The following is a 27533-nucleotide window of genomic DNA, read 5'->3' on the forward strand; positions in this document are numbered from 1 at the left end:
GTGATCTCTAGGATAAATAGCTGTACTCTGTTTGCTAGGGTTTTGTTTAAATTTTTTGAGCCAGTATTCAATGACACTGGCTTATCATTTTCTTTCTGTGTTTTATCTTTTCCTGGTCTAGGTATTAGGACTCAGTCTCATTAAAGGAGTCTGGCAGAGTGCTCTTATTTTTGAGAACAATTTGTGAAGTATTTTGATAGAATTCTATGAATCCATCAAATCTGGGAGTTTTTTTTTTCATTCCTTTATAGCTAGATCTATTTACTTTTCTGAGACTAGGTTATTTAAGATATCTATCTCATCTTTTGATATCTTGGGTATTTTATACTTTGGAAGATATTCCTCCATTTCTTTTGTGTTCTCAGTTTTAGTTGTATACATCTAGAAAGAATATGTTCTATTTATTCTTTTAATGTTTTTGGTGTTACTGTGATTCCACCTTGTTCATTAGCTATTTCATTTATTTGATTTTCTGCTCTCTTCTTTTTAATCAGATTAGTTTTATCAAGGGTTTATCAATTTTATGAGTCTTTCCCAAACACTAGTTTTAGTTGAATTTGTCCCTTTAATTTCTCATTTATGTATTTCCTTCTAACTTTTAACATGTCCTCTTTGTGCCTATTTTAGTTTTGCTTAGTTGTTGATTCTCTAACTTTAAAAAGTGAATATTCTATTCATTAATCTTCTCTTTTTCTATTTTGTTAATATATTCTTGTAAAGATATGATCCCTACCCCCCAGGACTGCTTTGGCTCCCTCCCAGAAATTTTGGTATGTTGTTTTATCATTATCATTTTTCTTTGATTATTATAAGCAACTCATTGTTTCTATGATTTGTTATTTAACCCACTCGGTATTTGATTTCCTTGTTTAGTCTCCATTTGGGTCCATATCTTTTTTCTGGGATATCTGAAACAACTTCTATTCTTTTTTACAAAATGGTTTCTAAGTGATATATTCTCTATTTCTTTTTCCATTCGCTTGCTATATCTCTGGACTTAGTACATAGTTTATTTTTACAAAAGTTTCATGTGGTTCAGAGATTTATGTTGCTCCCCCATTTAGAAGATGCTATAAGTTATTTAACACTATTTCTCCAGAAATTTGTTCAGTTCCATATTTCCCCCTTTTGTTTTTCTTTATGTTAGGTTCATCCAACACTGATAGGGATATTGATGATTCCAGTAATAAATGTATTAGTGTCTGTGTCTTCTTGAAACTCAGATTGTATTTCCTCTCTGAATTTGAATGCTAAGGTATTTGGAGTATCTACATTGATCCTGATATTGGTTTGTTTCCTATATTTCTTTTTGGCATAATATAGTTTCCTTGTTTAACTCTTTTGAATTTTTTTCTGATTTATCTAAGAGCATGATGGCAACACCTTCTCTTTTGATTTACTTGATGCAGAGTACATTTTTTCTTTCCCCTCATTTTTGTTTCACCTGTATCCTTGTTTTTAAAATGTGCTTCTTATAAGCAACAGATTTTAGAGGTTTGTTTCTTATTCAGTCTGGCTCACTTTTTAGTTTTCCTGGATTGTTTAATCCATTTACATTTAAATTTTAAGAGTTAGACTCATATTTCCCCCATCTGTCTTGAAACTTGGGGTTTCCCCCTCAAGTTATGACTTCCCCCTCTTTTGCTGTAAATACAGTATTATGTTCCTTGAATTACTTTAATCTTTTTTTTCTTTTAAGATGGCCCTGTTCGTGGGAGCAGCTGGGTAGCTCATGGATAGAGAGCCAGGCTTATAGATGGGAGGTCTTGTGTTCCAATTTGACCTCAGACACCTCATAGCTGGGTGACCCTGGGCAAGTCACTTAACCCCCATTGCCTAGCCCTCTCCACTCTTCTACCTTGGAATCAATACACAGTACTGATTCTAAGATGGAAGGTGAGGGTTTAAAAAAAATATGGCTCACAGGTTCCAAGTTGATTTTCCTGATGGATTGGATTGAGGAGGGAAAAGTGACAAAGTTTTGAATTAGGATTATGACTGTGAATAGAAAGGAGGAAATGAGTGAACGATATTATGAAGGTAGAAGCAATGTGTCGAATGTTTGGCTATGCATAGCAAGGGAGAAAGAAAATCAAAGTCGTGAACCTTGATGAATTTGGTTTGGGGTATGTTGAGTTGAAGATTTCTATGATATATCCTGCTAGAGATGTCCAAGGGGCAAGTAGAGATGCTAGACTGCAGGTGAGGAGACAAATTAGGGATGGACAAGTCGATATAAGACTCATCTGCAGAGATGATCATTGAATCCATGGCAGTTAGTGAGATCAATCGGTAAAGAATTACATAGAGGGAGAAGAGAAGAAGGGTTATGATTTTTGAACCCCAGTTTGGGGAAAGAACGGGTCAGATTAGATGGTTCGGAAGGTCTTCCCAGCTCTAGATCTACGCTCCAGACTTGATTAGTGAGATCAGAAACGGTTGCCCACCAAGGAAGAAATATTTTTGCCCATGTTAACCTATTAGAGGCAGCTTGATGGTGCAGTGAATTGAGTGCTAGATCTGAGGTCAGAAAGATCTGCCCATTTGAATCCGGCCTCAGCCAATTCTGAGCTATGTGAGCTTTGTCTATCTGAGTCTCCTCATTTAGAAAATGAGAATAATAATAATTCTTATGTTGTGAGGATCAAATGGGATACTAGTTGTAAAGTGCTCAACACAGTGCCAGGCACCTAGTAAATGTTATAGAAATATTGGTTATTATTTAGACAGGGGAAAGTGGTCTGTATTAGATTGAGTTGGGCAACTCTGCCACCTAGTGGCTACACCACAGCTCTTCCTTAGACTAGGTGGCGCTAACAACCAGAGCATTCCATTTCCAATCCAATCAATAAGTATATCCTAGGTGCTGGAGAATCGGTACGATGAGTGAAATAATCCCTACTCACAAGATTCAATGACTATTTCTTTAATTCTGTATTCAGTACCTGGAGAAGTCGATCCTCTGATTTTCAGAATTGTATGCCATTGATCAGAATTGGGCAGGGATGGAAAGATGGCTAAGTGTAGCCCATCCCCACGGGTGGAAGCTTATGGTCTCCTATTCTGGAAGATTTCCAGGTATTCTCTGGCCTCATATGTTCATTCATTGGGACTAATTGGAACTAAATAAATTGCCAAACTATTTATTTATTTACTGAGAATCTAAATTCTTTGACATGAGGGATATGATATATGAAACACATCATATGAAATTCGGCATACAGTACAGTGAAGCTTGTACCTAGAGCTGACTTTATGTAGAGGCTGAATCAGAGTCTTTCTATGAAGTATATTTTGTGGGGTACAGGAAGTACCTTTTCCCTTACATCAAAATATCTCTACTGGTGATTTAGAGGTTCCACTCATACAATGTAATGTAGTTAAAATACCTCTGGGTTTTGCATTTAAAGTTAATCACCAAGTGAATCACTTCCTTGGCACTTCTTTTCTGTGGTGTCTAGGTTAAATAAGCATTGATCACTTTTTTTCAGGACAGGAGAAGAGTAGAGAGGGAATCCTGGGGGGGAGTCTGTAGTCACTGGGGGTCTTTAACATAGAGCTAATCCAGGCAGAAGATAAAAGGCTTTCATTCTGTCCCACTTATTACATGTATAGCAGGGATTTCTTGAGAGTATATTTCCATGTGGACAAGGCTATGAAGTCTATTTCCAGGAGAATTGTGATTACGTGTAATGGTAATATTGAGGCTGGTCAATGGCACCTAAGAGGGAGGGAAACATAACCAACAGGGATCAAGCTGATTGTATTAGATAAAAGGTAGCCCCAACTCCTCAACTCCTGTGTAACATCAGGAAAGCTTTCATTACCTTGCATTGAAATAGAGCTAACCTATCAATTGATAGTAATACCACCCAAATGGAGTGGATTGTATACTATGTAGATTGTGGACCATGGATTTTCTTCAAGGAATGTAGCAGATTATTGATCCTAGGTTCCTACAGATTATATTCAGGCTTTTAATAATTCCTCCTATAAGTAAAAATTTGATATGAACTGAAGGTCTCCAGTGGTCATCAGAAGAAGGTCCCTGAAGAATTGAATAGAATTTAAGTGTATGCTTTCCAGTTGCAATAATCTATGACTTTCAATAGCAATAGAATTCTCCCATCAACTGAGAATCATACAAACCCAGTGGCTTATGTGTTCAGTTTTTAGGAATTCTATAGCAGCAGGCAAACCTTCATTGCTAGCCTATCAATTGACAGCAAGATCAACCAAAGTGGAGTAAACTTCATGGGCTATAGGTAATGTATGCTTTTTTCTTTTCTTTTCTTTTGTCAATTTAGAACATTATTCCTTGGTTACAAGAATCATATTCTATCCCTCCTAATGTATGCTATTTTTCAAGGAAAGTATCAGATTACAGGTCAAATACCTAGAATCCTAAAGATATATTATGGTTTTTTCCTGAACAGTTTTAAAGATTCCTTTTATAGACAGAAATGTAACATGATCTGGAACTCTATTAGATCAAAGTTCTTGAGAATAGAAATGATTTTAAGAATTTTGATTCCTAGTCTGAATGTTTCATTGTTTTAGATTAAAATAGATCTAATATTCCATGGACTGAGAGCAAAATGAACCCATGGGAATGAAGTTGGGGGGCTCCAGATCATTTGTTTCATTCTCAGAAAGTATCAAAAGTTGATAAAGATGGCACTGTTTTTTTTTTCATGAATTGTTGATGGCCTGACATCTAGTGAGAGTTTTGCTTTTTGATTGAATTAAAGATATCCTATCAATTGACAGAAATGGTAACCCAATGGGAATAAAGAAGATAGATTGTGGACCATGTATTTTAATTCAAGAAATGTATTTGTTGACTTATTACACACCAATATCTCAACTATTATGTTGTGTTTTTTCCTGCAGATTTTTAAGGATTTATTTTCTAGATAGCCACTTTCCATGAAGTGGCATAAACTATTGGATGAAGGTAGGAGATGGAGCGAATTGGATTAAAGTGTTGCTTCTCAATTACTTTACTTTATATTGCAAGAGATATCCTGTTGATTGAGAACAATACAAACCCAATGGGAATTAAGTATTTTACTCCAGAAAGGCAACATATTTCTAGTTCAGCCTAAGGATGGCATTGAATTTCTCTCCCCCCACCTCTTGATTTTTTAGGAATTTTTAGAAATCATTCTTTGGGCAGAAGACTAACAGTAGGAAGAAAGACTTCATGGCCTTTGAAACAGCTCTGCCCTACAAATTGACAGCCAATAAATATTAATACAATTGGAGTTAAACAATTATAGAAACAATAAGGTTTATAGAAAACCCTCATTTCACTAAAGTCTATCAACTGTATGCTTGGCTTGGTAGAGAAAAATACATTTATAAATTTTGTTCAAAGAATTTACCAGCCTTCTGGTCATATTCAAAGGTTTCTAAAGATGGTAGTTTTTCAGCTGCTGGGTCTGAAAGAAATTGCCTATAGACAGGAACCTGATAATAACTTGAGTACCTTGCCTTCTAGTTGGAATGTTTCATTGTTTTAGATCCCACTAATGGAGAACAATAAAACCGAACAAGACTGGTACCTAGGCTCCAGATCATTTATTTTACTCTGAAAAGATGTTAGATTTCTAGTTCTTACTTAAAGTCTACAAAGATAGCCTAGTTCTTCATCTTAGTTTCTTCCTTCTGAGACTACCCTTCAAATCATCCTGTTTGTATTTAGCTTGTATATTGTTGTTTCCTTGTGAACTTTCCCATTAATGGTGACTTCTTCCACAGCAGGGACTTTGGTGGGGCTTTTCTTTGTATCCTCGTCTTGTATTTTGCCTGCCTCAGAAAGGCACTAATTCCCACATGAATGTGCTCAGTAAACTCATCATTGGGAAATCTCTTCCTACAAGATACAATTAGCCTTTTTTCTCACACCTCATCATAAGGACTACTGATGAAGGCTACAGAGTGAAGATTGAAGTATATTTTCTTCTATTTCTCTTTTGCTTTAAAAAACATAACTAATGTGGAAATTTGTTTTTCATGACTACATATATTTGTAACTGGTTCTATTTTTCCTACCTTCTCAATGGGTGAGGAAAGGGGAGAGGAAGGGAAGAATTTGGAATTGAAAATAAAATTGAATTTTAAAGAAAGTTGTAGCTGGAAGAACATTCATCATAGGTGGATTTCTGGCTCATTTGATTTGTTGAGAGGAATAGAATATGGTTGCATAATTATAAGAATTGGAAAGGACCTTCGAATGTACAACATAGAACGGCATAACTGGATAGTATCATGGAAAGCTCCAAGGAGAGCAGCTCCCTTTTCCCTCCCAACTCAGAGAGCAAGAGAAGCCACTATCTTTCAAAGTACTTTCCTCTATCTCCTTGTACTGGGTCTCTTTGCAGTAAGGCGGCTCCCAATGGCCTCAGTGAAAAATGTTCCTCTCTCACTGGGAAAGAGGTGTTTCAAGTAGCCCTAGAGGCAACCCAGTAGGAAAAGTGTTGCTTTTTTCCTGACTCATATATAAAATCCAGGCCAAGACTTCCCTCCTCTTTTCATTAGTCTATCAAAATGTACGTTCAGATTTGACTTGGTAGAGAAAAACACAGCTTTAAACATTAGCCTCAAGCAAGCTGTCTCCACATGCAGATCTAATAACTCAATAAGACTCAATGACAACTATGCCTCCAGAGATAATTTTGCTCAATGATTCTGTAAGTGGGACAACCAAGAGAGACCTCAGACACTACAGATATTTTCCAGGGTCATGGAATATGTACTATTCAAAGTCTAGATAGGAAAAGGATTTATTTCCTCTTGACAGATGATCTCCAGATAGTCTCTTTTTAGGGAAACATTGTGGTAATTGAGTAGATTCTCAAAATACTACAGGGTTTACTCAATAAGATCCATGGTCACTCAAAAAAGATAAATTTAGCCACCATCACTAAGTATGGTACAAAGTAGATGAAGCTATCCATGACTCAGATTCCTAGGCCTGGAGTCAGGAAGACTGATCTTCCTGAGTTCAATTATGGCCTCAGATACTAACTCTGTGACCCAGGGCAAGTCATTTAACCTCATTTGCCATTTTGTAGTTGTATCCAACCCTTTATGATCCCATTTGAAATTTTTTTGGCAAAGATACCAGAGTGGTTTGCTATTTCCTTTTCCTAGTTCATTTTACAGATGAGGGAACTGAGGCAAACAGGACTAAATGATTTGCCCAGGATCACCCAGCTAATAAGTGTGTGAGACTGAGTTCAAACTAAGGTATTCTGGGCTCCAGACTCAGTACTCTATTCACTTTGTGAAAAATCCAAATTGGGTCAGGAAGAAGTGGATATGACTGAAATGACTAAACAACAAGAAGATTAAGGACACATCTTGCCCATAGATCAATGTCAGGGACTCTGAATTGACCCTATTCATCCCTAGCAGACCAAGAATCACCTCTACCATATCCCTAACAAGAAGTCTTTCAGCTCTTACTTGGAGGCTTAGTGGAAGGCCAAGAAGCCCATCCTCCTCTTGAATAATTCTAATTAGTAGGAAGTTTTCTCTTTGTATAATGGGGATCTGGTACATGTGCAGAATGTATTAGATGGACTCTCCACTTTGGGGAGATTAGAGAACTTGCCAATAGGATAACTATGATGGTGTAGAAAGATGGTACCTTGGAGAGACTGTGGTGTGTGTTCAGACATTCTGTAACCAGGGTTCTTGGAAGCTAACCACATGATGGAGAGGAGACTCTGAGGAAGCATTCCCAAACTCCAGTCACCTTAAGTTACTTCCCTTTGCCTTATCTTGATGCTTCATTAGGTTACTCCCTTGTTTACAGCATCCAATAGGAGGCCATGCTATTTCCTTTGAGGCCATTGGACCTCAAGGTAGGGGAGGGATTTCTGGTATTCTCACATTGACTCTTTATTTCAGCTTGTTATAGGCATCCAGCCATTTCAAACCAATTTCTCCACACCTTAGCCAGCTTATTTTATTTTTCTCTACTGATTGAAGGGATGAGTTCAACGAAAGGGTTACTATTGTTATTATTACAGATTTCTTTCATTCTGTGACCTATGGAATGAGACTATCAATTACTGTTGATAGATAATTATAGCTAAGCTCCAACCAACACAGAAAACATACATACAAGAACCTATTCATTATTACATTAAGCTATTTAAATGATCACAAAAGTGTCCCACAAAAGTTAGCCCTCTCCTTGTTTTTATGAACTTCTCAACATTATGTGCCCAGTTGATGAGACTTGTTCTTTAATCCTTTCTGTTGTGTCTGACTCTGTAGCCATTTGGGGTTTTCTTGGAAAAGATACTAGAGTGATTTGCCATTTCGTTCTCCAATTCATCTTATGGATAAGGGAATTGAGGTCAACAAGGTTAAGTGGTTTGCCCAGAGTTATACAGCTAGTAAGTGTCTGAAGCCAGATTTGAACTTGGGAAAATTAGTCTTCCTGACTACAGGCCTAGGAATCTGCCCACTGTACCGCCTAGCTGCCTCAAGTTCTGTTAAATGGTAGCTAAGGTCACTTTGCTTTCAGGAGACCAAAGGGAAGGTCTCAGGTAGGTGTAGGAAGAGGACAGGAGAATACCTTACCATCAGGCACTGACTATCAATCTCCTTTGGAAGAGAAGAACAAGTTAGTCTCTTGATGCTATGGTGAGGGGAGAGGACACCATTCCAGCCATTCCATCTTAGCCCATGAGTCTCTTGACTGGTCTGTCAGCCTCCTGCAGGAAGAAGAGAAACATCATTCCCATATATCAGTTTCCTACTACTGCGGTGAGGAGAGAGGGGGCCATTCCACCAACTTTCCATTCTGGACTCCTGCCTTGGAGAAAGGAGAGTATTGCCTTTTATTGACTCCATGTTCTTGTTCCTCAGTCTAAACTGCCTAAGGCTCTGAAGGAACTCAACTCTGATGTCATAACACCATTGACACTGAAAACCTTTCTAAAAATTTCCCTTCATTGATAACAACATCTGCACTGGTCATACCCCCTCCATCTCAGTGATTCTGAAAGCTGATTTGGTAGATTATCCTTCAGATCCCATTCCCTCTCCCCTACTGCCCAAATCCTTATTATTACTCTCTTCAAATCAGACTTTCCCCTCCCACCACTTCCAGGCTTTTCTCCCTACCCCCATCACTCAGTAACCTCTCCTCCTTTGAGGTTCATCTAATCCATAACTACCACCCAATCAAAATATTGTCTATGGACCTCCAGGACATTTTCTCAGTGAGTTTAGTATCTGGTTCCCAATCTTTCTCTCGTCTCCAACTCCTATTATCATACTAGGGGATTTCAACTTACAAGTCCATGCTCTTTCTTTCTTTTAAACTTTTTTTGGTAGAATTTTCTTAATTTATCTGTAGGTTGGTTACATTAAAATTCCCAGATATCTTCCACTCTCTCCTCCTTGCACTAGAGAAGGCATAATTTGACAAGATATGTGTAATTAACTATACCTTTATCAATTCTTTCTCTAGAGATGAATATTCAGCAAGTTATTCTTCAAGCATTAATTCCTGTATATAGCTGTATATAATGTTCTCTTGATTCTATACATTTCACTTTTCATAATTTCATTCAAGTCTTTCCTTGTATGTTTGAAATTAATCTGCTTATCACTTCCTATACCACTCTAGTACACCATCACAATCATGTGCTACAACTTGTTCAGTCACTCCTCAGTTGATGGACATCCCCTCAATTTCTAGTTCTTTCTTTATCACTTCAAACAGCTGCTTTAAATATTTTAGAACATATAAGTTCTTTTCCTTTTTTCTGATCATTCTGGGAAACAGACTCAACAGTGGGTATTGCTGGGTCAAAGGGTATATATGGTTTTATCGTTCTGGGCATAATTCCAGATTGCTTTCTAAAATGGATGGATTAGTTCACAGTTCTACCAATAGTGTACTGGTGTCTCCATTTCCCCACATCCCCTACAAACATTTCTCATTTTCTCCTTTTATCATTTTAGACAATCCGAAAGGTGTAAAATGATATCTCAGAGTTATTTTGATTTGCATGTCTCCAATCATCAATGATTCTGAGCATTTTCCATATGCCTATATATGAATTTGATTTCTTTATCCAAAAACTGTCCATTCATATCTTTTGATCATTTATCATCAGTTGGGGAAAAGTGCATGTTCTTACAAATTTGACAAAGTTCTCTATATATTTCAAGAAATTGTCTATAAAAATTTCCTCCAGTTTTCTTCTTTCATTCTAATCTTGTCTACATTAGTTTTATTTGTACACACCCTTTTTAATTTAATGTAATCAAAATTATCCATCATACATTTCACAATGCTCTGTTTCTTAGCTAGTACCAAATAGTTTTGATAATTACTGCTGCATGATACAGTTTAAAATTTGGTACAGCTAAATCTTCTTCCTTTATAGTTTTCCATTAATTCTTTTGGTAGTCTTAACCTTAACCTCTAGAAATTCTTCTAGATGAATTTTGTTATTATTTTTTTCGATCTTAACAAAATAATGTTTTTGTAATTTAATTGGGATGACATTAAACAGGTAGATTAGTTTGAGTGGGATTTTCATTTGAATTATATTAGCTTTGCCTATCCATGAACAATTAGTATTTCTCCAATTATTTAAGTCAGATATTACTTGTGTAAAAAGTGTTTTGTAATTATATTCATGTATTTCCTGGGTTTGTTTTGGTAGGTATCGTCCCAGGTATTTTATTCTGTCTATGGTTATTTTAAATGGGGGCATCTCTCTCTCTTCTTGAAGGCCTTTTGTTAGTGATATATAGAAATGTATGTGGGTTTATTTTATATCCTATTACTTTGCTGAAATTATTGATGGTTTCAATCATCTGCAAAAAAAGACAGTTTTATTACCTCTTTGCCTATTCTGATTCCTTTAATTTCTTTTTCTTCTTTTATTGTTATTTCTAAGCAGTACATTACATCACATTACATTACATTAACAAGTAATTGTATTAATGATAATAGGCATCCTTGTTTCATTCCTGATTTTATTGTAAGTTTATAACTTAGAAATATTTGCTGTTGGTTTTAGGTAGATTCTTCTTATCATTTTAAGGAAAAATCCATTTATACCTATGTTTTCTGGTGGGGTTTTTTAAAATAGGAATGTGTTGTATTTTGTCAAAAGCTTTTCCTGCATCTATTGATATAATCATAAGATTTTTGTTACTTTTATTATTGATAAAATCAATTATGTTGGTAGTTTTCCTTAAATTAAGCCACCTCTGCATGTCTGATATAAATCCTGTTTGGTCACAATGTATAATCTTTGTGATATATTGTTGTAGTCTCCTAGCTTGTTTTTTATTTAGGATTTTTGCATCCATATTTCTTAGTTAAATTGGTCTACAATGTTCCTTTTCATTTGGTGCTCTTCTTGCTTTAGGTCAGGACCATATCTGATTCATAATAGGAGTTTGGTAGAACTCCTTCTTTATCTATTATTTAAAATGATTTAATATTGGAGTTGGTTGATCTTTAAATATTTAGTAGAATTTACTTGTAAATCCATCTGGTCCTGATGCTTTTTTCTTAGGAAGTTCATTTATTGCCTGTTCAATTTCTTTTTCTAAAGTATTTCTAATACTTAGACACCTCTAGGACACTTAAGTTGTTGAATTTGTTAGCATGTAGTTGGGCAAAATAAATCCTAATAATTGCTTTGATTTCATCTTCATTGTTCATTTTAAATGCTAGTGATTCTGGTTTCCTTCTTTTTTTTAATTTTTAATAAGATTTCCTTTTTTCCTCATTTATATGTAAGAACAATTTCAGCCTTTGTTTTTTTAAAATTCTCCCCTTCTCTCTCCTCTCTCCCCCTTCCCTGAGATGGCAAACAATCTATATAGATTTCAGATGTGCAATAATTTAAAACATTTCCCCATATCTGTCCATTGATTTCACCAGCCCATACCAACCTCAGGATTGCCTTACCCATGTAACCCGAATTTTCCACTTTAGATTGGAATTCTACTCATGTGGTGCTGTGAAGAGATAGAGCTTGGGACCTGAGTTTACATCCAGCCTTAGACCTTTATAAGCTGCATGACCCTGAGTAGGCCACTTTGCTACTGCCTGTTTCAGTTTTCCCAGCTGTAAAATGGGAATCATAACAATGCCCACCCCAAAATAGTTGTGAAGATCCAATGAGATAATAATTATAAAGCATATAGCACAATGCCTGACACAGAGTAAGCATGATATGTTAGCTATTATGAATTAAACACAACTGGTCTGATGAAGTTCACTCCAAATTGATGTTACCTGGACCATCGCTGTTGCCAGACAATCCTACTATACCTCCCTCAACAACTCATTCTCCCATTCTCTACAGAGGGTCTTTCAAACCCACCCATCCCTCCTCTAAGCTCCCAGGGCTCCCCTGCCCCACCTTCATCTAAGAACCTTGCCTCATATTGTACAGAAAATATTGTGGCTATTCACCACGATCTCCCTCTTCTCTCCTCTTCTTTATCTTCCTTATCACTCAGATGTCTTCTACCCCTCTTCTCACTCTTGTTTAACATAGTGTAATAGCCTCACTCCTTAACAAGACCAACCCCTCTATATAGAAGTACTTTGTCTTTTAAGCTTGCTTTTATAATGTTTTAAAGTTTATAAGGTACTTCATAAATGTTATATCATTTGATCCTCGCAACAACTCTGGGAGGTAGGTACTGTTATACCTATTTTGCAGATGAGGAAATTGAAGCAGACAGTGATGAAGTGACTTATCCAGGATCACACAGCTAGGTCTAAGTTTGAAGCTGGATTTGAACCTAGGTTTTCTGATTCCAAATCCAACAGTCTAACAATCATACTACCAAGATGTATTCCATCCAGTCTTCTCCAGCAGATTGACACTACTTGTCAGTTATATTCTTTCACTAATCTTCAATCTCTCCCTCAATCTTATTGAATTTCTTTCCAATCTCCAATTTGGTTTACTGCCTCTTCTTTCACCTATATTCTTTTTTTATCCTTTAATCTCTCTTCAAAGTCTACTGAGTATTTTCCTATTGCTGAAAAATCTTCCCATATCAGCCAGCCAATGAACATTAAGTGCTTACTATGTTCCTGGCATGATTTTGATCACTGAGGATACAAAGAAAGTGAAAAGATGGTCATTATTCCCACAGTCCCAATCTAATAGGAAAGACAACATGCAAGCAATTAAGTGAAAAAAGTAAAAAAAAAAAAGTAAAGCTACATACAGGATAAATTAGACATAATCAATTGCGTGAAGGTATTGCAGATAAGAAAGATCAGAAAAGGCTTCCTGTAGGGGGCAGGATTGTTCCTGGGACTTGAAGGAAGCAAGGAGAACAGAGGCAGAGATGAAGACAAAGACCATCCCAGGAGTGGGATCTATAGCTATTAACTGGTGATATGTCCCTCAGGAATGATTAGAATGAGAAGAGGCGTGGTTGCTAATGACTTTCTGTTAAGACATCCTTAGATGACATAAACAACAGGGACTTCTATTGCCTAGCCCTGGAGAGATTGTCAGCCACTTGTCACCTTGTCAAATATGACATCCACTCGGGGTGTTCTGTACTCAGTTCACATTGGCTCCAAAGAGCCAACTGGTCAATTTTTAGCCTGAACATTTACAGCTCAGAGATTAGCAAATACTACAAAGTGTTTTGCAGATGAAACTTAAGTGTATCTCATGTTCTTTTCCCCCCTCCATAAAAAATCAGTTACTAAACATTTACCAGAACACCTGAGGGACTACTTAGCCACTTCTGAGGATTTAGGTAGAGATAAATGGTCCAAAAGAAAGAATTTAGAAGAACATAGCATACTCCCGAGCAAAAACTCAAAGATGTTAGGAGGGGTACTAGTGGAAATTTTATTATTGTTCTCCACTGAAATGTGGGACAGAAAAACATTTAGAAATTTAGCAGCTTGCTAAACCGATAGTTCATGAATGAAATAAACATTTATTAAATAGCTACTGTGTACCAGGTGCTTTATAAATGTTATTTCATTTCATCTTCCCAATTGTGATTGGGCTATAAGAACTGACTCTCAGGATACTTTTAGAAAAACCTTCTATTTTTTACAAAATACTTATATGAATGAATGCAAAGTGAGACGAGCAGTACCAGAACAATGTAGAGAGTAACAGCAATATTGTAATGAAGATAACTGAGAAAGACTTGTTTATTCTCAGCAATACAACGATTTAAGACTATTCCTAAAGACCCTGTCAGAAAAAATGCTAGTCACCTCCAGAGAGTGGAAGATGAGTTCTCGGAGCAGATTTTCTAACCTCCTTTATTTTTCTTCTGGTCTTTTTAAATGTGTTTTCTTTTGCATCATGACTAATAGAAATATGTTCTGCATAACTTCACATTTATAATCATTATTATATTGCTTACTTTCTCAAGAGGTGGAGATTTGGAACTCAAAAGTCTTAAGAATTAATATAAAAAATTTACATTAATTATAATTGGGAAATAGTTAATGAAATAAGTAAAAACATATCAAAAGGGGGGGGAAAGCAGATCATGTGAGACCAGCCTCATTTCATTTACTGACTGACTAAGGTGACTGGAAGACCAAAAAGAAGCTTAGATGTTAGTAAAGCATATAACAAAATTCTCTCATGACACTTGTAGATGAGATATGATAGGAGACAAATATTATTAGGTAGATTTAAAACTATTTGAATGAGTGGCACATAAAATTTTGAGAGACAAAGTTTGGGGTATGAAATCTCTACTGAGTCCCACACCAGGATGAATAGAAGTCTGTCTTCCTGAGAGCAAATTACTGAGAGCTGCCCTAAAAATTGAAAAGCAATCCTGATTGGTGGCTATTAAAGGAAGGCTAAGAACTCTCAACTCCTCTCATTCCTCATTTTTGTGTACAGAAGTGGTGTCATCTGAAGAACACGGCCTGATCATGAGATTCCACAGCCTTCAGCAATCTAGGTAGAGAAGGAATGCTTGCCAAGTTTGTGGCTAACACTAAGGTAAGATGGAAAGCAAGTTCATGAATCAGGTTCCGAAAGTATCCCAATAGGCTAGAATGATAGGTAGGCCAAATAAAATAAAGTGAAATGTACTGGGCATAAGTGAATAGTTATATAGTTGGTTCCCAGAAATCAGTTTCAAAAAAGTAGAAAATACCAAATCTGGTACTGGCTAAGAAATAGAAAGGTAGATCATTGGAACAGAATAGATTTACAACAAACAACAGTAAAAGATTATAGCAACCTTGTATTTGATAAAAGCATAGATCCAAGTTTGGGGATAAAAATTCACCATTTAGTAAAAATTGTTGGGAAAATTGGAAATCAGTTTGGCAGAAACTAGATATAGACCAATATCTTATACCACTTACTAAGGTAAGATTAAAATGGATACATGACCTAGGCATAAAGGGAGATACCATAAAAGCAAATTAGAAGAGCTGGGAACATATTACCTATTAGATTTATGACTAGAAGAGGAATTTATGGATAACAAGAGATAGACATAAAATGAATAATTTTGATTACATTAAATTGAAATTTCCTTTGTACAAAGGAAACAAAATAGATAAGATTAGAAGGAAAGCAAAAATTAGGGAAACAGGCAATTTCTTGGATAGGTCTTATATCTAAACTATATAGAGAATTTTAATTGATAAATGGTCAAAAGATATGAACAGACAGTTTTTAAATGAAGAAATCAAATCCATATATAGACATACGTAAAAATGCTCTAAATCATTGCGGATCAGAGACATGCAAATCAAAACAACTCTGAGATATCATTTCACACCTATCAGACTGGCTAAAATGATAGGAGAAAACGATAAATGTTGGAAGGGATGTGGAAAAATGGAAACACCAATACACTGTTGATGGAACTGTGAAATGATCCAACCATTTTGGAGAGCAATCTGGAATTATGCCCAGAAAGTTATAAAACTGTGTGTACCTTCAACCTAGCAATGCCACTGTTGGATTGGTTTCCTAAGGAGATCAGAGAAAAAGGAAAATAACTTATTTGTGCTAAAATATTTATATCAGGTCTCTTTGTGGTAGCAAAGAACTGGGAATTTGAGGAGATGGTAATCAATTGGGGAATGACTGAACAAGCTGTGGAATATGATTGTGATGGAACATAAGAAATGATGAGCAGGTTAATTTTAAAAACATGGAGATACCTGAATGAAATTATGAAACTTGAAATTAGTAGAACCAAAAGAACATTATACAACTACAGAACTACTATTTGAAGAATAATGCACGAATGTGTAATGCCATAGAAAGAACTGCTAAATAGAAGCATGAAAGACAGTTTATACATTTTTTGGTCAAGTGATGCCTTCTCTTGTGCAGGGAGAGGAAGAAGGGGGAGAAAGATACCTTGGGAATTTTAAGGTGATCAACAAATGTATGTGTGTGTGTGTGTGTGTGTACATATATATAATTTAAACAGTTTTGAAGCATAAAAAAGAATAAAAATTTTAAAAAGGCAGGTCACACGAATGTGGATAAATAAATGATTCCTATAAAAGGGAGCTTTAAACCATTTATTTTTTCTATTAAAATGAATTTATTTTTGTTTCAAAATATTTTAAAAATCCATGTCATCCACATGTAATACCCAATGAAATTTGTGTTGGCTGTGGGAAGAGTGGGTAGAGGGGAAGGAGGGAAATAATTTGATTATTGTAACCAAGGAATAATGTTCTAAATTGCCTAAATAAACTTATTCAAATGAAAAAAATCCATGTCATCAAATATTTCCCAATTACATGTTAAAAATTAACCTTGAGCAATAGAATTGTCAGTGCCAGCTGCAACCAGTGCTAGCAAAAGATCCCCTTTAAACTTTCTTACCTATATTATAATCTTCTTTCCATCTCTGGACTGAGCACAGAGAACTTTTAACCATTTGCAAGCAACATAGAAATCCCCAAAAGGTAGTAGTAGTAGTCTCTCGGTAACCGAGGATGACTATTGTCTTTGTGTGTTTTTGTGCACAAAGACACTTGTGTATGAAGATTTAAGTGGAAAAGTTGATGTACAGGGACAGTCCCACTTTCTCGGCATTGGAAGCCTGGGTCCAGTGGCACGAAAAGTCGTTACAGCTGGAGACTTCCTCAGCTGCATTGGATGGCCATGTTGTCTTTTGTGCTCCAACACGCCCTAAGCACTCCACAGTGCCTTGCTGTGTCGCCATCTCAGCCATTGAACCTTCTTATTGGTTTCTTCTGTCTGTTCAGCAGAAGCAGTCTTCACATGCTGGGTGAGCAAAGTCCTAGTTCACCAGGGGTCCACGACGACCAGATGGCTACCCTCACAAGGTTTAGCTGGCCTGTCGAAGCAGTTGCCTGGGGTGTGGCTGTTGCCACATGCTAGCAGCTACTAGGAGCCACAAGTGAGAGCTTATTACCCCAAAAGGTAATATCATACTAAACTGTATTAAGAGATCCATCCTTTCCAAATGAGGGACATATATATTACTTGCCCTAGTCAAGGAACATATAGACTGTAAAAATCTTTACCTTTCATCTTAGAATCAGTATTGTGTATTGGTTCTAAGGCAGAAGAGCAGTAAGGTCTAGACAATGGGGGTTGAGTGACTTGTCCAAGATCACACAGCCAGGAAGTGTCTAAGGACAGATTTAAACCCAGGATCTCCCATCTCTGGGCCTATCTCTCAATACACTGAGCCACCAAGATGTCCCTTAGTAAATTTTATCTAAAGATAAAATTTATTTTTATTATAAAGATATGGAGAAGCTGAAGCTTGTCCATAAGTCAGCAATGATGATGGTGAGAGGAACTGGGAATATTTAAACTTGATGAGAGGGAATTTAAGGGGGACTGGATAGTTGTCTTTAAGTACATGAAGGGTGGAGGATTAAAATTCAATCTGATAGCTTGCCTCAAATTGCACAGCTAGGAAAAATGGGTGAAAATTATAGAGGGACAGTTTTAGTCTTGACATAAAGAAAAAAACTTTCTTTTTCAGCTGTGCTGAAATAGAATGGACCCTCTTGCAAGTCATTAGGTTCCCCCTCTTTGGGAGATTTTTGAGAAGGGATTCTTGTCCCTCTGTGGAAAAATTGATGGCTTCTGAGGTCCATTCCAACTCTGAGATTTTGTGATTCTTTGGAAAGATCATTGGAAGGGCTGTGGCCTAAATAACTATCATGCATGTGGGGGAAATTACAGGGTGACCATAAGGTGTTTTTTCATGTATTCAGCAACACACTCTCTCATGGTTGCTACTTGTCCTTTCTTATTGTGACATATCAGATTTACAGAATTCAGATTAGTAGGTCTTGTCTCAGATCTCATCAAAGATATGAAAGCAGCAAGAGGATAGAATAGGACAGAAGCTCAGAATAGACATTCCCCTCCTATACCCTCTATTGAAGTGCATGGAGCTCAGTCTTAACATTAAGTTCAAAGTCATAAAGGATGCTGGAAGAATGAGCAAACAAAAGAAAAACTAACTGACCATAAAGAACTTTTATGGTGATGATGAGGCTCAAAACAGAAATTCAGAAGATAATGACTTAAAAACATCAACAAGCAAAGCCTTAAAGAAAAATGTAGCTGGGACACAAAGTCAATAAGAATTTCTAGAAAAAGTTTTTAAAGAGTAAAAGATATTTGAAAAATCAAATGATAGGAAAAGAAAATTAATAGCTTGAAAAATATGTCCAAAATCTTACTGGAAAAATTACTCCTTAAAAGTCAAAATTGGTCAAATGGAACTCATTAATGATATCAAGAAATAATAATAAAAACAAAATTTAAAAATCTGAACAAATATGGAAAACAAATGTGGAAAAATATGAACAAATATGGAAAACTGTGAAACATCTCATAGAAAAAACAACTGGCCTGGAAAGTAAATTAAGGAGAGATAAATTTTTAAAGCCTTACCTTCTGTCTTGGAATCAATACTGTATATTGGTTCCAAGGCAGAAGAGTGGTAAGGACTAGGCAATGGGGGTCAAGTGACTTGCCCAGGATCACACAACTAGGAAGTGTCTGAGACAAGGTTTGAACCTAGGACTTCCCATCTGTAGGCTTGGCTCTCAATCCACTGAGCAACCCAGCTGCCCCCACGGAGAGATAATTTAAGACGCATTAGACTACCTGAAAGCCATGAGCAAAAAAAGAGCATAGACATCATATTTCATGAAATCATAGAAGAAAACTGTCCATATCTTTTAGAACCAGAGGGAAAAATAGAAACAGAAAGAACCCATCAGGTATCTCCCGAAAGAAACCCTAAAATGAAAGCTTCCAGGAATATTATAGCCAAAATATAGATGTCCCAGGTCAGGGAGAAAATATTTCATGAAACAGAAAGAAAGAATTCAAGTACTGAGAAGCCACAATCACGATCACACAGCTTTAAAGGACTATGGTATTCCAATAGATAAATGCTCTAGGCTTACAGCCAACAATAGCTTACCCGGAAAAACCAAGTAGACAATCCTCCAGGAGAGGGAAAGGGGATCTGTAATGAAATAGATAACTTTCAAGCATTTCTGATGGGAAGACCAGAGCTAAAGTGAAAATGTGATATAGAAAACATAGAACTCAAGAATCATAAAAATGAGAGAAATTGGGATTCCGTGTGGCCAGGCCCCCAGCTCTGAGAGAACTTTACTCCTCCCGGCTCCCACTGCCGTTTTGTCCGACTGCCTTGGCCAACAGCCCTCCTGTGCCACTCTCTGCCCGGGCTTCCTGTGGCCGCTCTCCGCTCCCCTCCCAACGCCGCTGCCTTCGTTTCTCGCCCTCCTTCCCTCAGCCTCGCCCGCCGCCTTCTTTCCCTCTCTCCATCCGGCCAGCCGCGCTGCAGTGATGTGCGACAAGGAATTCATGTGGGCTTTGAAAAATGGAGACCTGGATGAGGTGAAAGACTATGTGGCCAAGGGTGAAGATGTCACCCGGACACTAGAAGGTGGTAGGAAGCCTCTTCCTTATGCAGCAGATTGTGGGCAGCTTGAAATCCTGGAATTTCTGCTACTGAAAGGAGCTGATACTAATGCTCCAGATAAACATCATATCACCCCTCTTCTGTCTGCAGTATATGAAGGTCACGTTTCCTGTGTGAAACTGCTTCTATCAAAGGGTGCTGATAAAACTGTGAAAGGCCCAGATGGACCAACTGCCTTTGAAGCCACTGACAACCAGGCAATCAAAGCTCTTCTTCAGTGATGGCTGGATGGACTGATCCATATGGAAGAATGCCTCTCCCGTGACCTCACACTGCTGCCTGTCTGTCTGTCACTCTCTATCTGCCAGCTTCTTCAGCTAAATACTTTAAGAGAGGGGAGGGGAGAGAGAAATTCATAATAAATCAGACTACCAGAAAAAACTATTTTTAGAGAGTAAATCTGTATGATCAGGACTTTATTGGGATTCCTGATCATGTCACTCTCATGTTTCTAATAAAATTTTTATTATATATATATATATATATATATATATAATTTCTAATAAAATTCAGCTCCTGCCCTGTGGAGGGGCAAAAACAAAATATACTGTTTAACATTCAACCTGTGCAGCTCCCTAACTAGTTCTATTAATTAGATTGTGTCGAAAGGTCTGATTATATAAAGGCCTACTTCTATATATTTTGTCGCCCTAACTGTGGAAGCAGTGGTGGCTCCTATGTTGTAAACTTAGGGTGCTGAGATGAGCAATTAGCTTTAGCCCTCTGCCTTAAGATTGCACTGTAATGGGGATTTCCTGGCCTGGTTAAGAGTGTTGCCTATGGTTGGTGACCAAATCTTTCTTTGCTCAGTAACTTTGATTCAGATGAGGAGGGGCACACCCCTAAGTAGCTGGATGACTGGACTTTGAATTTCTCTTCCCTTGCCATGTGGGTTTCATGTGTCCTTAAATAAAACTGACCAGTCTTATTTATAAAAGCTTTGATTTGAGGGGCTGAGGAGAAATAGCATTCCAATATATTCATTTTCTCCTCCAGTTTGAGAAATGTGTATTATGTATGAAACACTTTCAAACTCTTCTAGCAGTGAGCAGGGATTTAAAAGTAGTATAGCCATAAGTTTGTTAGTATTATACCAAAAGAAAACAAGTTTCCTGGTAGCTGAAGGTTTTCTTCTACTTATTTTTACTTGGAATTTTTCTTTGAAATCAATTTTATTTGAAGAATCAAGGAACATAATTTAAACCCCTTCCCCTTCCCTACATTGGATGTTGATTACTTATTGTACCATGCTAGGGTGGGGCTTAAGATTTGGGTAAATTTGATTTGATCCAGTCTCCTCAAACATAATTTGTTACCAAATATCTCTAAGTTTTTGCTGGACATGTGGCAACCCACATTGTAGTTTCCTATTTTAAAATCATGTGTCACAAAGAGTATGATACACTTTAAAAATGATTCTGTACATTTAGAAATAAGTACTCAATTACAGTGTTTTTTTATGACTTGAAAAAAATATTGGACACATTACATATTTGTTTCATGAGCATTATGGCAAAATAAAATGGATATCTAATTTTAATATCTTTCATTTAAATAATGACAAAGATCAGAACTGTGCACTAAACAGAAACATCCAGATAAGTATAATTTACTAATAAATGTTAGATTTTTTTTCATCCAATTTACACAGATTTTGAATGTACCACAATTCAGATTGTGGGATGGGAGCAATTTAATAAAGATTTTTATACATAGTGCAGCATCCTTCCAGAGAATTAAATTATTACTAAGAACAACCAGCCTGGCCAATACCAAATCATACTAAACAGTTGCTTGATTGATTAAGTGTAGTGGGTTTTTTTAAATTCAATGTTCCTTCCTCTCCTCCCTAAGTAATTCCACCCCCTTCCTACTTCCACACCCAGTCCAACCCATGCTTTCTCTTATTCTGAGAAGCGTATTACTGAATAATTGTTTTAAAATGACAAATATATTTGGATAATTTTTCCATCTTAATACAACCTTTTTATATTTACTGGCCTACATCACTGAACTAAAATGGTGATGCCTCTATTAAATTGTAGGGCACTCAGTCCATTTTAGTTCTGCTAAAGTAGTACAGTGTGTGTGGGTTTGGGTTCTATTACCATAATTCTATTTAAAGGCTTAGAACTTCACCTTTACAGAGTTTCCCCTTTACCTTTCAAAGTGTTTCATTGTAGTTGACTATTGCAGTACAGCGTGCATTGTACTCTTTCCCAGGCCTTCTGATTTACCCAGTCATTGTGCTATATAAAACTATCTGATGCTCTGTACAAGTTATCCTGTTTCTTGTCATTCAGTAAAGGCAATTTTGCCTTTCCACCTTCCCCTGTACCATCTCGTAAGCAAGCTCCATCATCATGAAGAGCTCCCTTGCTAAGACAACACAGTGTTGTAGAATAAATTCTACTGACCAACAGAGATGGTTTGGGGATTCTTTTTACTTTTACTTCTTAACTAACCTCATTATTTATAATGTATATCTGAACTTCTTTGGCAGAGGAATTGACAACAATTTAACATTAATATTTTGGGGTAAATAAAAGCTAAAACCATCTTTTTTTTTGCACTACATGCATCAGCAAAAGGTCAAATTAACATTTTTGTCTTCTTAAAGTAAAATTAAGCATCTCAGAAAGGTGTCTTGCATTTTCTTGAGTTTTCTGTTCTTTCATTTCCTTTTCTGGTCTCAAGTAAAAACGTACAGGTGGCTTACTTTTGCCTCACACCAGCACATCAGTGAAGTGTCAAATTACACCCGCCACACCTAGACAGATTGCTGCGGACTTGGAAATTCAGACAGTCCCCATCCCTCTTTTCCTTTACATACCCATATAGTTCTTCTATGCACAGCACACTTTCCTAAATTCTAGTTGTGCACAAAGGACAGGTAGATAGAATATGTGGAAGCTGCTGACAAGTAGGCCATTCATTCATTATTGTTTTCACCAAACTGGCTAGATTTAAAGACCTATAAATACTGAGTTTTACATCCTCTGCCTCCTCTACTTTGTTATCCATTTGAATCCTAAATTGAGCTGCTACCATATTGTCCGCATGAGTGTATTAGAAGAAGCTGGTGAGAGTGCACTCCCACATAAGCAATTGCAGTGTTTTGCATGCTAAATAAGTAAATAAAGGAAACTGTCCTAATTCTATTTTGTAAATGGAGGAACAACCATATCTTTCTAAACAGTAATAAAATAAAAATTTAAAGAACTGGTGCTTTTGTGCATTTTGATACATCTGAGTTCCTTTTTCCACAATGTAATTCTTTTGACAGTTAGGTTTCTCCTATTATCCTAGTTCCTAAACATCAGAATGCTAAATAATACTGTGTTTAAGTTTTGTGTTGCAAGAACAAATGGAAGAAACTTGAATTGTGCTACAAAAAAATGAGAGAAATTATAAAGGATGAAAGAAGTTTAAGTTGTTTACCTTCATTTATGTGGGATGATACCTGTAATTCAGAAATCTGTTATTGCCAGAGGTCTTGGAGGTACAGAGGGTCTGGATGTGATTCTACTATGTTTGGTATGCAGAAAAGTATGCAAAGAAGAACGAACGAACGTGTTGGGAAGAAGAATTCACTAGAAGAGAAGGGAAGGAAGTGGAAGAATGGAGAAAATTAACTCACATATTAAAGGTTAGGGTTAGAAGCGGTATGTACAATAGAGAGGACAGGGAGCAGGCAATACTGGAACGTCGCTGAACTGAGCTGAATTAGCTGTAGAAAGAAGTATGTATGCACCCACTTTCAAGTATAGAACTACACTGTACCCTCCTTAACTGGGAGAGGGAGGAGGGATTATAGAGTGGGCAGGGCTTGTTGTTCAGTTTTTTTTCAGTTGTGTCTGACTCTTCATGACCCCAGTTGGGATTTTCTTCAAAATTACATTGAAGTGGTTTGCTATTTCCTTCTCCAGCTCATTTTACAGATGAGGAAACAAGCAAACAAGGTTAAGTGACTTGCCTAGGGTAATACGGAAAGTATCTGAGGTCATAGTGTATTCACAAAGATGAGTCTTCCTAACTTCAGGTCCAGCATTCTATTCACTGTGTTACCTTGCTGACCTCAAGCACAAGGTTATATTAGCTAAAAGCAAAGCAGAGGGGCAGCTAGCTGGCTCAGTGGATAGAAAGCAGGGTCTGGATATGGGAGGTCCTGGGTTCAAATTTGACCTCAGACACTTCCTAGTTGTGTGACCCTGAGCAAGCCACTTAACCCCAAATATCTAGTCCTTACCACTCTTCTGCCTTTGAACGAATACACGGTTTTGATTGTAAGACAGAAGGCAAGGGTTTTTAAAAATCAGACTTAAAGAGGGGACAGGAATTAAAAAGAGAGTAGGATGGAAGGAAATACATAGCTAGCAATATTAGGAATAGGATGAAGTAGTGCATAAAAAGAGAGAGGATTTCAGAATGGATTAGACTCAATAATATGTTGTTTACAAAAAACACACGAAACAGAAAAAATATGCAGAGTTAAAATAAGGGGATGGAGCAGAATCCATTAGGCTTCAGCAAAAGTAAAAAAGGGCAGGGGTAGAAATCATGATTTCAGACTAAGGAAAAGGAAAAAGGAGAACTAATTGAATGAGATATTCAGGGAAATTATATTTTCCTAAAAATTACCACCAAGCACAGTGGATAGAGCACTGAGGCCTGGAGTCAGGAAGACCCCAGTTCAAATATGGACTCAGATACTTACTAGCTATGACCCTCTGGGCAAGGCATTTAACCCTGTTTGCCTCAATTTCCTCATCTATAAAATCAACCTGAGAAGGAAATGGCAAACCATTATAGTATCTTTGGGAAAAACACCCAATGGGGTCACAAAGTGTTGCATACGACTGAAATGACTGAACAACAATAAAAAACCCCATAGATAATTAAGTGAACATATACACCAAATGCACCAAACATCTAAATTTTTCTTAAGGGAATAGATAAATAATTTACTGAAGAAAATTGACAATAAAGCTATAATAATGAGGGATCTCAATTAACTCCCTGTGTGACCTAGATAAAGATAACCATAGATCTGTAAATCAGTTAGATATGATAGACCCCTGTAGACTATTAATTAGGAATAGAAAGGTGTATATATATTTCTCAGCCATGCATGAAACTTTTAAAAAATTGACCAAGATGGTAGACAAAAAGCAGGGACTACCTGAACTCCCCCAAATTACCTTTCAAACAACTTCAAAATAGTATCTCAAACTGAATTATGGAACAACAGAACCCCCAAAAGGACAAGATGAACAATTTTTTGCATACCGGAGCACAGACTAGTGCACCAGGTCAAACCCCACCTCGATAAATCAGATCTTGGGGGAAGCTGAATCAGCAGCAATAAGCTTCCAGAACTCTCAGTCCACAGATAACAAGGGGTTGGACAACTGGTCAGCAGGCCATTATAGGGATACCTTTGCTTACATTCAGTGCAGGACTCTGGGGTATTATCCATATGCAGGTTGCACTCCTGGTCACAGTTTCAGGGTGAGGAGGAGCACTAACATACCAGCATATGTGGTGATGGGGGAGTGAGCTAGGACCCTGGCTATAATTCCAGAGAATAAAAGAGTGCTTATGGTCACTCAAAGACTAGAGCACATGCTGGAAGAGTAGTAAACACACTTAGATCATACCACCTTAGAAGAATTGAAAACTTACAGATCCCTAGAACTAGCTCTGAAAGCAACTACATAAAAATCCTGAAGCTTGGGACAGTGTCCCCTCCACATCATAAATACAACCCAACTTTACTACCTTTTAAAGATAAAAATCAAGAAATAGGCTGGGAAATCAAGCAAACAACAAAAGAAACTGATCACAGAAAATCATTATGGTGAAAGGGAAGATCAAAACACAAACTCAGAAGATATCCAAGGCAAAACTGCTACATCTAGTACCTCAAAGAAAAATGTTAATTGGTGTCAGGTCCAAAAATAATTCCTGGAAGATCTCAAATCAGATTTTAAAAATCAAATAAGAAAGGTAGAGGAAAAACTGGTAAAGAAAATGAGAATGACACAAGAAAATCATGAAAAAGGATCGACAGGTTGGTAAAGGAGGCACAAAAAAGCTAAAGAAAATAACATGTTAAGTACAGAATAGGACAAATGGTAAAAGAGGAACAAAATCCACTTAAGAGAACTATTTAAAAGGTAGAATTGGCCAAATGGAAAAAAAGATATATAAAAATTCATTGAAGAAGACAATTTCTTAAAAATTAAAATTGGGCAAATGTAAGCTAATTACTCCATGAGACATCAAGAAATAATAAAACAAAATTAAAAGGATTAAGAAATAGAAAAAATGTGAAATATGTCATTGAAAGAACTGACCTCAGATATAGATCTGGGAGAGATAATTTAATAATTATTGGACTACTTTGAAAACCATGATTGAAAGATTCTAGACATCACATTTCAAGAATTATCAAGGGAAATTGCCCTGATAGTCTAGAACTTGAAAGAATCCACCAATTACTTTCTGAAAGATACTTCATAATGAAAACTCCCAGGAATATTATAACCAAATTCCAGAGCTCCCAGCTCAAGAAGAAAATATAACAAGAAATGAAACAGTTCATATATAATGGATCCTCAGTTAGGATAACATAAAATTCAGTACCTTCTACATTAAAGGACTGGAGGACTTAGGATATAATATTCCAGAGGGCAGAGAGGCTAAGATTATAACCAAGAATCATATACCTAGCAAAGCTGAGTATAATTCTTCAGGTAAAAATGTATATTCAATCAAATATAGACACCCCCCCCCCCCATTTAAAATTTTTCAGTTACATGTAGAAACCATTTTTGACAATTTTTTTTGACATTTTAGAATTCGGATTTTCTCCATTCCTACTCCCCCCACCCAGTTGTGAGCAATTGTCATCATACTTTCATATAATACATATTTCCATATTGCACATCATAATAGAAGATACATTACACATACCAAAAACTCTCAAGAAGGAAATATAGTGGAAGATGGCATGCTTTGATCTGCATTCAGACTCCAACATTTTCTTCTTTGGCCATGGAGAGCGTTTTCCTCATGAGTGTCTTGTGGTTACCTTGGACACATGCTTTGCTGATAATGGTTTAGTTCTTCACAGTTGATCAAGTATAATATTTCTGTTACTGTATACATTGTTCTCCTGGTTCTGCTCACTTCACTTTGCATCAGTTTATATAAATCTTTCCAGGGTTTTCTAACTTCATCCTGTTCATTGTTCCTTATGTTGCAATAGTAATCCATTACAACTATATATCACAATTTGTTTACCCATTTTCCAAGCAATGAACACCTCCTCAGTTTCCAATTCCTTGCCACTACAAAAAAAGAGCTGCTAAAATATTTTGGTATAGGTATTCCCTTTACCTTATCTCTGATGTCTTTGGGATACAGACCCAGTAGTGGTGTTGCTGGGTCAAAGGTTATACATAATTTTGTGCATCTTTGAGCCTAGTTCCATGAAATATAGGATTTTTAATCATTCCTGATTAAAA

At 36.7% G+C, this 27533-nt stretch overlaps 1 protein-coding gene and 1 long non-coding RNA gene across 2 annotated transcripts in view; one reads left to right on the forward strand and one right to left on the reverse strand.

The window, feature by feature from the left end:
• LOC103103815 (uncharacterized) overlaps positions 1 to 27533 on the reverse strand; it is a 49636-nt gene that overhangs the window by 10361 nt on the left and 11742 nt on the right. Inside the window, exon 2 of the long non-coding RNA XR_008914680.1 lies at positions 8602 to 8735. This is a non-coding gene — a long non-coding RNA (uncharacterized LOC103103815). The remainder of the gene's footprint in view (positions 1 to 8601; positions 8736 to 27533) is intronic.
• On the forward strand, positions 19636 to 20451 carry LOC100013638 (myotrophin-like). The gene has a single exon (XM_056809479.1). It carries the CDS (start codon positions 19866 to 19868, stop codon positions 20220 to 20222), a length of 357 nt encoding a protein of 118 aa, XP_056665457.1. The 5' UTR covers positions 19636 to 19865; the 3' UTR covers positions 20223 to 20451.

Source organism: Monodelphis domestica, chromosome X, assembly GCF_027887165.1.
Source record: "Monodelphis domestica isolate mMonDom1 chromosome X, mMonDom1.pri, whole genome shotgun sequence".
Classification (NCBI taxonomy): Eukaryota; Metazoa; Chordata; class Mammalia; order Didelphimorphia; family Didelphidae; genus Monodelphis; species Monodelphis domestica.

Bases quoted from the DNA above. Each gene is read 5' to 3' on its own strand.
- LOC100013638 (XM_056809479.1), top strand. From the start codon at position 19,866: ATGTGCGACAAGGAATTCATGTGGGCTTTGAAAAATGGAGACCTGGAT.